We start from the raw sequence: 13,544 nt of genomic DNA on the forward strand, positions 1-13,544 counted from the left end.
ATATAATGGCAATTTGCCATTTGGAGCAAAGTTCACTGTCATTACTGTAGGCATGATCAGCCAGTTTATGCAAAGCCCCCTCCCACGTCTTGGCACAACGGGCAGGCGAGGGACCGCGATAAATGGAACACTCAATTTTCTGGCTTTCGTGGGTTTAAGTCAGAGCCTTAATGTATTTGAAGATAGTTTTTTGTCTGTGAATATTTATAACAGTGTGAAAAATCCAGGACAGCTGGTAATGCATTTTGAAGTGTGCTAACAACACTGTATCAAACAGCTTTCTATTGATCACATAATGCTTTTTGTGGCTAAGTATTTCATACATAGCGCTTATACATTTTGAATAAGAACTTCAAGTACCTTTTGCTTCAAGCGGTTTTTCACCTCTTTTATTCCCATTTTTGCATGATCTTTTGCCTGCATGAAAAATTAATGTAAGTTAAAAATCCCTTTCTATTTCCAGCAGCGACTGTGCTCGATTTAAGTCCATCAAGACTCACCTTCTCTGATTATTGAAAATGGGAAGGAAAAATTGGATCATCAAGTTGAAAACATAATGGCTATAAAAACAAATACAAACCTAAGAGGTTACAAAACCTTTAATGATACTGCAAAGATTTTGTTTTCTCTGTTTTGATAGCAGGGATTTTTGTTCCCCCACAACCCCCCAGTTCCTCCTCCATGATTTTTCCTCTCTCTAATTATTATCTCTGCTGCATGGTGACAATTACTAGTAATAGCACAGCAGTAAGATTCCTCACTGCAGTGCTCTGAATACCAGTTACATTTTACTAGGGCAGGACATAAATCTCAGGACCTTTGTCAGGCTGGAGGCAGGCAATAAGGGATAGTTTGAATAGACATCTCACTGCTTTTTGTCATATTTCATAGAATTCAGTACTGAAGAGATCCTGACTTGCTTCCATATATTTTAGCCCTCTGCAGTGAAATGATCAGTTATAAACCATGTTACAATAACAGTTATTAGCTGTATGTTAACCAAGCACTGAACGATTTTCATTTAGAAAACAACCCAAGAAGCTTGGCTCAAAATAAGCAGGTATGAAAAATCTCTGGGGAAAAATAATAGACATTTACAAAAACTGGAACAACTGGCCAAATGAGAGGATTCCCTCATTTCCATGTAGCTGCTCACAGAGGCCCAGGGGTGACAATGGATTTCCAACAGTGTAATGATGAGATAGGAGAGGGGTTTAGTACAGGATATAGGGACCGTTCCATGGAAACAGTGCTATTTACAAAATAGGAAAGCAACTTCTGCACTTTGAAGATAAATCACCTGTCAAACTCATTTTCTTTTACAGTATAATTAGTATAAAATGTTTCAAACTGGTATTTCAGTTAAAGAGAAAATATTTTAAGAGAAGAATAGAAATTAAAAACATTTCCGGATACATGCTTAATGGCCTAGTCTCTAGCACTTTATTGTTAATATGCATTTATCTTGTTCAAATAATGTCATTAGTATACAGAAAAATCTTTAAGCTACGGATTCATTTAAAACAGCATCATAGTTAGAATCAGTTGTCTGGGTCATAAGTCAATACTCAGTACTTACAAATTTATAGACAGTCTTCATGGCCGGGTTAGCCTTGGTCTTTACTGTATTTATAATGGCTCCACTTCCTTTCTGTAATTACAGTAACAATGGAATCATTTTCATTGAGGCTGTTAAAGCCAAATGTCAGTCCAGAGCTATTATTTTAAATAGAAAATAACAGAAAGTGTCAATTGTGTTAGATATCAGAGCAATATGCCTAAATGGTAATTTATTTTTATTTATGGTTGCATAGTTCCACTCTCTCACCAAGGATTAGATACTACTTTTTCCAGGGCAAATCTGATCCATTTAAAATCATGTTTTAGGACAGAACTTTGCAATATAAAGGTTTCAGTTTCTCATAATAAAAATCACTCCCTTTACCGCATCGAGGCTTCTTCGGAGATGCTCTCACTAAACAGTGTCCATAACAATTCTTATCACCCCCAAGGGTATCCTGCATATTGCATTCAAGTCATAAACATGTTTAATACTAAAAATATCCTACCAGCTCAACAGGAAATACTGTATGTTAACTGAAAAAACCCTACTCTCTGCAGTGCACTTTCCTTTTCATGCCCTTGTTTTCTTTCTTACAGATTCTGTATATCTCAGATATGCTGCCTTTCTTAATATCTAAAAACTGGGATAAGGGAAGAATTGAGACAACATGAAATCCAACTACAATCTAAGCATAATTCCAGAAAAGCTGAACTGTGTGTAGAGGGCACACTAAAAGGCATATAAGGCTGTGATATGTCAGACAGAATAATCTATTAGGCTAGTTAATGTTTTGTTTATCTTCTGAACACCATTGACTGCATAGTGTGTTATTTGATAAATAAATCTTGTGTGAAGAGCAGATGGGTAAAATCCATGGAATAAAATCCCATATAATTCCATGATAGTTTATCCTAACATAGAATTATTTTTTCAGAAGTATGCCAAATTTTGCTTCAATGTATCATCATATTTATGATGTTATTACACAGCATTTATCTTACTTTAACAAAAAAAATTGTAAACTACTGAACATAACCACTTCAATTTTATATTCATTCATACCAATATTCTTTTCTCCTTTCATCGTTTTGCATCCTACATATTTGTAAACAAGTGTGAAATTTTTTAAAGCATTATTGGTATTTTAAATGTATTTAATGAACAAAGATCAATATCATTTTCAGCCTAGCTGTTTGTGCATTAGAGAATTCTACTCATAATCAGGGCTAGAGAAAAATGGGGTAATATATTTAAAAAGGTGAGCTCTCCCTAAATCATTATTTTCCAATCATACACAGCCTTAACTATGGATAATTTTAATGCATCACTTATGGTGGGAGGGACTCTTTAAAGTCATATCATAATTATTAATCTAAAATCATCATTTATTATTCACAAAGTGACAAGTTATTTATAAATATTTATATAGTATATTTAATTTATATCAATTAAATAGAGCATTAGTCTAAGCAGACGCAGATAAACTCATTTGCAGCCTATATTAGACTACAATAAACAATGCTATCCCCTATTCAGTACTTCACATTGTTCAGCTTTGTGAACAGCTTTTCACTGTGGCTTAGGTTTCCACAATAATATTAAAAAGAAAAAGAATGAACTCTGTTCAGAACAGGTAACAGCATATATCTACGTGCCTTTCATATGACCTCCAAGATGCTAAAACCAGGATTGGAAAATATGAGAAATATAAACTCAGTTTCCCAATTTTTTTCCTTACTATGTTTTCCCTTCTGTTCTTCGCTCCATATTAACAGCACATTATCTTTTAGCTAGGTTAATTTTATCTGGTCTAAACTAAATATTGTGGGATAGAAGCTGATCTTGCTCATGCCAGTGAAGTTGAATAATGGTGCAATAACTGAATTGTCCAATAAGAACGACAATGATTAGAATACTGTATTCTTACCCTTACTGTAGAGAGCCACTGGTGGTACAGTCTGTCACTCCCTGGTGATACAGAGGAAAATTCTTTATTGATAAGAAACGGGATACAAATGAGAAATGCTGGCGTTCAACTGTGTCTAGTAGTAGTAAAGTATAGATATTTAGAAGAAGATGTCTACCCTTTTTCCCTTCTGGGAACAGAATAACCAAAAATTAACAAGTTAGCCAGTGGAAGAAAGAAAGGTAGGTAAATGGAATTACTATTTTTCCTGGATTTTCTCATAAAGATTTGAGAAAGTTAATGTTTTTTTTCAATGGTCATGAAAAGAAAAAGAAGGTGTCAATGGTTAAATCCAAAGTTTCTCAATTCTGACATGCAAGACCTGTTCTAGTTTTGTGTTAGCTATCTAACCAGACAGTACTGCTCAGAACAAGGCAGGGGTCTGTAACGCCAAATAGACAATGAAGGATATATTTATTGTTTATAATCTGGGACTGAGATCTCCAGAGAAAAAAGGACAGCATCAATCAACACACTTCAACCCATAGACTGAAGCTGCTACAATTACTCAGGCAAGTGATTTCTCTGACCTATTAAATCACAAAGTATAAGGTATTGGATACTATCCAAAATCAGTGGAATGAACAGATATTTCTTACCAGCATATTCTCCCATATTTATCTCTTCTTCAAAAATATCACTGAAGCCCTCTCCAGAGTTGAGACGATCAAGGCGCCCATCAATAAACTTTAAAACAGGGGAAGTATAATAAAAATGTATGAACAGATAAAGCATTCAATTCTACTGCACTTCAAAAGATTATTCTGTACTTTCTCCAGAAGGACAAAGTTCCAAAGTCTTTGTGGGGGACAGCCTTTAAATAGGTAGAATGGAGAAAGGAATATCACTTTGCCACCCAGTATGACAATTCTTTATTTCAAAGAGCAGCCAATGATGTGGTTTTTGGCCTTCTTGAAATGGCACAGAAATACCCTAGTTTATACACTGAAGCTTTCAGTCACATCAGCTCAAACTGAAGCCAATGAGAATTTTGCTATGGACTTCAATTGGAGGGGAACATAAATTATAGTTATTAAAATACAGAAATTGTTATAAATTGGATTTAATCCATGCAAGAAAATAAAAATTAAGTTACTGTTGAAGGAGTGACATATATCTTAATTACTAAATTAAGGAACTAATTTTTCTGAGTACACGGTTAGTGTAGATCAAAGAACATAGGAATAGTGTTGATAAGAAAAACAGTTCTTTTGTGAAATAAGTTGAAGCAATTAAAACAATACCTGCTTAAAGAGCTGGAGCTGAATAGCATTCTGAAGAAACTGCCTCATGGCAGTAGAACGATGAGAGACAAACGTTTCTTCACAAAAAGTGATTGGCTCCTCCTGTAAAGTTCAGAGCATTGGAAACACTGAAACAGCTTTGCTTGAATAACTGAGTTTGCATTTTATTCTATTTCCCTTCAAAAAAAATTGAAGACAAGTCTGATATGAAGTTGGATAAACTACAGTTCTTCTCTCAGTTCACACATGAGAGAGAGAGTGAGAAAGGACAGAGCTGCCTTTAATCATGTTGCTTAGAGATAATGTACAAAAATTGTGTGCAGTCAAGATAAAACCATTTGCTCTCTGCACATTTTGCTATGATTGAGTGGGGGGCTTTCATTCCCACAAAAATCTTCTGATTTAATACCTCAAGAAACTGACATAGAAAAAGTTCTTTAGTTTTGTGTATTCAAATCCTCAAATACCTCAAAACTCGCTTTGAATGGACCCAGAGAGTTAACCTGCACAAACAAGTCTGTAATTTGTGCTTTGTTTTCTCTCCACAGTTCAGAAAGAGAAGACTTTCATATCCTGAATTGAATGAAATTTCCCTTTTTCACAGGCTTGTTGGCAAAAGAGAGAGATTGTTTTGAAGCTCTTCTTTTATCTTATTTTAATGAGTTATGTTAATGCTGAAGTCTGCTGTGCATCTGCCATAAGGGCACAAATTTCCTCCACATTTAAATCTACAAATTCTCAGCATAAGTGAGTAAATACATGTATTAAGTTTCAAAAATGGCAGTAACAAAGAATGATAAAATTATGTTGATGTAAAATTAATGCTGAATTCTTTTCATGCTCATATAAAAATATATTCAGGGCTTTTCATCTGGAAAGAGTTTAAAGTCTACACACTAGGCAGCAGAGTGCCTGAAAGACAGAACTCCCTCTTTAAGAGCTCGTTTTGGTTTCAGTTCCCCCCAAATCGTTCAGTTTAAGAATCTGAACTATTGGCGGCTGTGCTATGTCTCAATCTTAACACAGTAAGCAAAGTAGCAGCTAGTGCAGCATTACTGGAGGAGATGGAAATGAGTTTCTTAAGTGACACTGGACAAATGGATAATCTGGATAATGATTAATGTCTTATCTTATCTCAGCAGTGTAATCTTCAGCTGAATCACTTTCATAGGTATTTAGCAAAAAGAAAAGGAGTACTTGTGGCACCTTAGAGACTAACAAATTTATTAGAGCATAAGCTTTCGTGAGCTACAGCTCACTTCATCGGATGCATTTGGTGGACTGCATCCGATGAAGTGAGCTGTAGCTCACGAAAGCTTATGCTCTAATAAATTTGTTAGTCTCTAAGGTGCCACAAGTACTCCTTTTCTTTTTGTAAATATAGACTAACACGGCTGCTACTCTGAAATAGGTATTTAGGGGACCCCAATCACTGCAGTATGTAGAGAGAGAAAGTGTGAACTACAAAGAGGTACGTACTCCATGCCTTTGCTCTCTCCCAGGCTAGGCTGATGTAACATACTCCTTAATGGGTGTCTTTAAAAAAGGATCTAGAAAGAAACATAAGTGTTTGCAAAACATGTCTGTATACTTGCTCCTCAGGACAGGAATGGCCTCACCTCCATGATCTACACTGGCTGTTCATGTGCAAAAGGCCGCATTTCAAGGGTCTTTGTACCTAGATAATACAGGGCTCTATGTATTTGAGTGATTGACTGTCACCCTGTGCTTATGCTAAGCAATTAGATCTGGACAGGAAGAGTCTACTGGTAACAATGTCCCTCTCTAACTATTTGTAACCACAGGTTTCAGAGTAGCAGCCGTGTTAGTCTGTATCCACAAAAAGAAAAGGAGTACTTGTGGCTCCTTTTCTTTTTTGCGGATACAGACTAACACAGCTGCTACTCTGAAATCTGTCATTATGCAAGGCACTGAATTTAGCCGTATGGAGTGGAAATCCATCAACTTCATGAAAAAACTCGTACAGATACAGACAGATATCATCTTCCTTTTATGGTAACACCCATTGTTTCACATTCTCTGTGTATATAAAATCTCCCCACTGTATTTTCCACTGCATGCATCCGATGAAGTGAGCTGTAGCTCACAAAAGCTTATGCTCAAATACATTTGTTAGTCTCTAAGGTGCCACAAGTGCTCTATTTCTAATCAATGCTTGAAACAGGACTCATGATTACTGCTAAAATTGGGTAGGTAAAAAGGCAAATGCCATTTCATTGGGAGTATCTAGATTGCTTTGATCCCTTTGGCCTGTCTGGTGAAAAAGCTCATTGCACCCTTAAACATTGCCAACGTTTATGTTTGTTTTCAGAGCTCAGGCACAAGCTCTGCAATAGTTGTGTGGGGACTGAAGGGACTGAACAGGACTGGTGTATGAGCTCACGTGTCAAAAGAAGAGCTGAGGTGCACAGGAGTTTGGAAAGTGGGAAAATCTATTAATCACATTTGACAAGGAATTGGTATTTTTGCCCAATATAATGTCCCCTTGTAACAACTTTGCATATAAGTAAAAGAGTTACTACCCCACTTTGTAAAGAAGAGAGTCACAATGCCACAGATCACTACAACTAGAGACAGGTGATCTAGAAAACTTAGACACTACAAATGCTACACTGCGCCAAATGAACTAAAAGGAACTATTCTCTTCTGGACACACCGGAATGCCATGCCCCCACTATTATTAGTGAAGCTATATGTGTAAGGCTCTATTTATTATTGGGATCAGAGAGTGGGTAGCTACAATGTCAGTAACAAATGGTGTCACAAATAGGATTCTAACAGTCTCCTTGACCAGTATAAACAGGGATTTGCCCTGAGAGCCCAATTACAAATACTTGACAAAGGCTCTGTCTCACTATGTTTGTAACTGACATGGCCAGGGTCCCAGTGTGAACAGGACACGGAGTTCTCTACAGAGAGTAGCATATGTGTCTATACACATTTACTCTGTGATCAGAGAAAACCCTGAAGATTTGGCTTTCATTTAAACCTTCACTTCAAAACATTTGAAGGAGAACAACCAACTTACTCTTTCATAGCCTATAAAACTTCTGAAGCTCCCACAAAGATCACACAGGATAAGAACTCTTTGGAAGTAGCAAAGCGCTATCAAATAGAAACTCATTTTGCTCCATTTTATACATTTGGCATTATGACACCACATTTGCAATATGACACAAACTCCGCCCCATTCAATTGAAATGATCTCCTATCCCTACACATGAACATGGAAGCAGAGAGAAGCCTGGTATAATGTTAGCACACTTTCTTCCCCGAACTAGTAATGATTTAGTTAGGTGGTCTGGTTGATAGACCTTTTGGCTTCTATAGAGCCAATTCAGGCTCCACTTTTGCTGGACGATTAAAAAAAAACAAAAAACAACAAACTGACTTTAATCATCCAGGTCAAGACGTGAGTTTTCTGGCTTAGATCCCATTAGTACCAGTTATCCTCCATGACCTGAAGGAGAATGAAAACTCATACTACTTAACCCCATCCTCAGCTTCATTACAAAAAGAAAAGATGGATTACAGGACTGTCTTCTTAACAGATGTAGTCAATTGTAAATTATACAGCTAATCAGCTCTGCTGTCACTGACAGGTGACATTGTGCAAAGTGAAAATTCTAGGAGGACCAGGTGTTTTGTGAAAGTAATGGATTTGCTCAAGCATAAGACCATCATTATAACAACATCAGTTAACAACTCTTTCATCTATTTAACTTGCAGTTTCCAGCAGTAAGAATTTAGGTTTTTATCAATCTAAAATGTAAATGTCTGTTATTCTCTTTTTCCACTTCAAACCCTCTAAAGAGGCCAGAATCTGGCATTGTGGATGCAAGAAATGCGTGCGTATTGTAATCCTATCGCAAACATGTAAAGTTTTGACACAGGAAGAACTTTCTTTTAGTGACAGAAATTATGCACAAATTCTAAACAGATTTTGCTCATAACCACATATACAAGGGGGGGCATTTTCAAAGGTAAAACTGGGAGCTATGTGCCCACTGAATATCAGTGTCCTTTGTGCCATTGGAAATCTCCTCACAGCATAATGAAGATCATTAAGACAGCGTAGCTACCTCATGACCCTTTATAAGCTGAATGATCCAGTGTACTGCTCACTCTGGCCATGCAATTTGTTGTCAACCTCATTATTTTTAAATTGGCAAGTCAATTACATTTTAAAATAATGTTTAATTCCTGCTTAAGATAGCCAGCCCTAAATGAAGAGCCCAGTATAGTACAAGTACCACTTAAAAAGGATTTACCTCACACTGTTCTGGAGTGCTGCAAACACTATCAGTTTCTTCCAAATGCTGCTGTTTATTTTGGAAGCCACAGGGCAAGGAGAAAGAGAAAAGCGTGCGTCACATAGCCATGATACCCTCGTCTTGTACGGAGGTCACTGCTTCCCAAGGAGGAAAATGTTCTGCAAGTGCCTATAGGAGCAGCAGCACTGGGGACTTTTGCCAGCAATACAAGTATTGTATCTGAAATGGTTGACTCAGCAGAGCAGTAGGGAGGCTAGTGCTGGCAACATTACCACATTAAACACTACAAAAATCATCTAAAAAGAAGGGAGGCAAAGGACTATGGAGGCTGAAGAGAGGGCAGGATGGTGCATGGCACAGACAAAGCAGCTAAAAAAGTATTAGGAGACATGAGGAAACAAAGAGCCACCGGTGAAGGGCTATGGATACAGATAGAAAGACCTATCCACTTGGTGAAATCACAGCAGTTCACAGGCCTAGAAGTCCCTTCTCATGCAGAGAAGAGGTGACACTTAGATGCATGTCAGTGGTGCGGGAAAGCATAGCTGTTGCTATAACTGATGGAGAAAGCACGTCTCATTAAACTCCAGTTTGAATTATTATTTCAACACTGAGGGTCTTGCAAGGAGAAATGCAGTCTTACAATCTGGTATCTAGAGTAAAAAATACTGGAGACCTTGTCAGAGAATCCAAAAAGCTATGTCATGGAAAATATGACTAGCATCTTCTGCATTATCATGGACACTATGTGGTGTGTGCTTCTGAATTTCATTCTGTTGTGTACGTGTCTTTAAACAATGTAGCCTCTCTAATAAACACACAAGCCATTAGAGCTGTTCTGTACCTCAGCCATTAAATGAAAAAGTGGGTGGAACGGGGTAACAGATTGTAGATTGTTGGTTAGTCACTGCACAATTTCAATATATTGTGAAGATAACAAAAACCCAAATATAGAGCAAGAACAATGAAACTATACTGCACGTGTAAGAGATTAAGATAGCTTTGTTTTATTACCTTGATGTTACACATAATGGTGGCCTTTAGAACACTGGCTATATTGTCAATGACAAAGTGAAGCCTGCAGTGATATTCTGGGAACTATCATCCCAAATTCCAGCCAGAATTAGAATGAAACCAAGACATGAGTATCATCCTACTAATATGCAACAGCAACCCCAAGAAAGGCAACTCCTCTGCAGACCTTACAAGAACTGTGAGTGAAATGTCAAGTAAGGATTAGCTTATCATAGCTGGAGACAGATGATCACTCAGTCAGCAGGATTCCATACAGACAATTTTAAGTTGGTTATAGATATATAAAGGGCAATTGGCTCATTTCAGTTTCTCTTTGCAATGACAAATAACCTTGCCATAACCAGTGCATACATTCAGCACAAGAAAGCTCATCTCTATCTGCCTCAGTCGTAATGGAATCAGGAGGGCATGGATCAAATACATCCTAATAAGCATATGATATCATATTTTATTTGCAATTCAAGATACTGCTCAGGAACAAAGAAATCTGGTCGCTCACATATTTAACTACATTTGTCATAATGAACAATAAGTTAAGAACCAATGCTCAAAAGAGCAAGACCAGTGCATTAGGTCCATTAGGATGCCACCAGTTGTGACTAATTTGGATTGCTAACAGAAGCTACTTAAATTATTTGAATGCAAAGAATAGGCTTTTGCAAATATACTTCATATTTACCTATGCAGGCTGCACCTTCCCTTGAATTCTTATGTATACAGAATCTCTATTATTGGTCGATTTTAGGGTTTTCTTGGGTATCTAAGAACTGGTAAAGTGTTTGGGCACCATTCTTTTTATGAGTTTACAATGTCAAAAAAACATGGACAACTCGCCGAAACACTCACAACTACTGGCTATTGGCAGATTAGATTGTCTTTGCAAATGACACAAAGTTTGGCCAGCTCAAAACACACAAAAATAATATTCCACTTCAGTAATAACCTCACAAAAGGACAGGAATTGTGCGAGTAACAATCACAGGACATCAGATCACCAGCCATCACCTTAGTCAATATGTCCCTGCTTGGTAATATGAAATTACTGGGGATCCAGGGAATTAGCAAGTTTGTAGCCTCAGTAGAAAAGACACAGGACCTAGGGATGTTTTGTTAATGTTACTAGATACAGACAGGCCGTATCCGGCTCTGTAAATCCCACATGGACTCACACAATGTGTTTCCCCAAGTCCTAACCTGGATTGGACTAAACCATCACAGAAGTGAATCCTGGCTACCCTACCATGAAGTGGGTTCACCCCACAAAATGAGGGTTTTTTCATTAATGAAGATGGGGCGAGGGGATTGTTGACTGATTGTTGAGTGATCTGTGAACAAAAATCCCATTTTAAAAAAAATGAGTGTCAATTAGCACTCTAAGTTTCATTGAAAGCTTTCTCCAAGTGATCTTATGTAGATGATTGAAATCAATGAGACTTAGTGGGACCTCAGGTGCTTTTGAAAATTTTACTCATAGGCACTTCCAAAAATGCCAGAGAGAATTCACTTTACAAGACTTAATTGGATAAGGAGCAAATCTGTCCATTTTGATGCAAGTAAAATCACACCTTCAGCAGCAAAACCAGAAAGATAAAATCCTAAAAGATTCAAGATTTATCATCTATTCACAAAGAATATGTTCAATATATTCACCTACTACAGCTGTCTGAAGCATTTTTACTACTATAGTCAGTGACAGCTTAAGTCAACAAGGGGGCAAAGCAAAATTAGGGATTTAAGAATTCATATCAAGTGAAAAAATACATCAATCAGCGATATGATTTGCAAGACAATCTTTTCTATCATGGTTATTAAAATAGTGTTACCAATTATATTTCTTTTACTCCATCAACAATTCAGTGGATTGCAATTATGATCAATTCTAAAAATAACCTAAATATCTTAAAAAGTCATGCACCTTATTTAGGCATATTAAAGTCATAATGGAATTTTTAATTGTACACAATTGGGTGTCGGCAACACTTAAGGGCACAACAAGGCATAGCAAGAATGATATTGCTTCTACTTATCTAACTGTATCTAGTTAGATTTGATTAAACATTTTGCATATAAATGCTATTACAAGGAAGAAATGACTGCACAATAGTTTGTTTTGAAAGACTTCTATTACGCAAAACAAAGAACCTTGTGGGCCAAAAAAGAAACTCAAAACCCGATCAACATTAACCAGTCCAGATATCTAATTAGACCCAACAGGCAAAATCTCCCCTCCACAGCTACAATATTTTACAGATTAAGAACAAAGGGACGAAGATAACAAGTAACTTGCACAAAGTCACAGAAGTCTCTGGCAGAGTAAGGAATAGAGCCCCAATTCCCAGAGTCCTTGTATGGTGCCTTAACAACAAGACTATTTCTTCCTCTTCCTACTTAGAGGTATGTTAATGCATTAGTGTGTTTAAAGACTCATAAAAGATGTAATAATATGGAGTTATGAGCAGAGAGTCTTTAGCGTGATCAGAAAGCAAGCCTCAATTTCACTATCTGTGCTAAGAATGTGCTCTATGCCCAGCATATATGTTACTGCTACACTGTCTCGTTTACTGGTCTACGTTGATACTTATTATACAAAATCCCTGTGGCATGCGTGCAATTTCATCATTAGAAATTTCAGCTGGCAAGGTAATTTTGAGGCCGATTCTGTCATCACTCCATATGCAATACTCTCATTGAAGTCAATGAGCGCTGCTTGCAAAGCAGCTACCGATTCAAAGCCTCTATAATGCAAAAGTCCTTTTCTATTATAGCCATTGTGGGAGTACTAGTGACACTACAATGAAGGAGAAAATTACAGTGTTGTTACTCATATGAGCTATTTTCTACCATGACAAAATATTACGAAGAGCGTGGGCTTGAAAATATAGATAAGCCACACATTAAAAAAAAAAAAGGTTGATATTTGAACAAAGAAAATTTTAATATATTAAACAGAATGTTATGTTAATAGAAAATATAAGGTGATCCACTTCACAAATGAAAAGTAGGTGGACAGAATTTAGAGACAGCCAGTGTTCCCAGAGATCAAGACCAGAGATATTTTGCTTTCCTTTAATTTCTTAGATAACTATATCAAGCCTAAACTCATTCAGTCAGATTATACTCTGTAAAATCATGAGGAAGAACTGCACTGAAGAAAGTAAAACTCCTTCCCATCCCATGGAGTGACTCAAGAAGGGACTCAGATGTAACCTATTGATAGAAAAAATCTACCACAAAAACCTTAAAAGTTCAGAATCATCCTCACATCTTACCCAATGTGAGAACAAGAGAAACAAATGAAGGATGAGGGGAAAAACGTATTTACCACCTTTCATTCTGTTAATTCAACCAAGAACCCAACATCAGACATTGTGTCCTGCTGGGGACCTCAGAACAATATTGTCAGTGTCACCCTCCAATATCAAAATGCCTGAGGGTTCAGA

At 37.0% G+C, this 13,544-nt stretch overlaps 1 protein-coding gene across 13 annotated transcripts in view; it reads right to left on the bottom strand.

Annotated features, from left to right (window-relative positions):
• DENND1A (DENN domain containing 1A) overlaps nucleotides 1-13,544 on the bottom strand; it is a 379,559-nt gene that overhangs the window by 57,652 nt on the left and 308,363 nt on the right. For 12 of the 13 annotated variants that reach the window (XM_038374765.2, XM_043498901.1, XM_038374762.2 and 9 more), the window contains 5 exons: nucleotides 4,775-4,876; nucleotides 4,130-4,217; nucleotides 3,492-3,532; nucleotides 1,580-1,651; nucleotides 361-417 (listed from right to left, as the gene is read on the bottom strand). In XM_038374765.2, coding sequence (XP_038230693.1) covers nucleotides 361-417; nucleotides 1,580-1,651; nucleotides 3,492-3,532; nucleotides 4,130-4,217; nucleotides 4,775-4,876 — 360 coding nt within the window. The remainder of the gene's footprint in view (nucleotides 1-360; nucleotides 418-1,579; nucleotides 1,652-3,491; nucleotides 3,533-4,129; nucleotides 4,218-4,774; nucleotides 4,877-13,544) is intronic. The other variant, XM_043498903.1, reaches the window with a different exon arrangement.

Source organism: Dermochelys coriacea, chromosome 16 (assembly GCF_009764565.3).
Source record: "Dermochelys coriacea isolate rDerCor1 chromosome 16, rDerCor1.pri.v4, whole genome shotgun sequence".
In the NCBI taxonomy this organism is placed as follows: Eukaryota; Metazoa; Chordata; order Testudines; family Dermochelyidae; genus Dermochelys; species Dermochelys coriacea.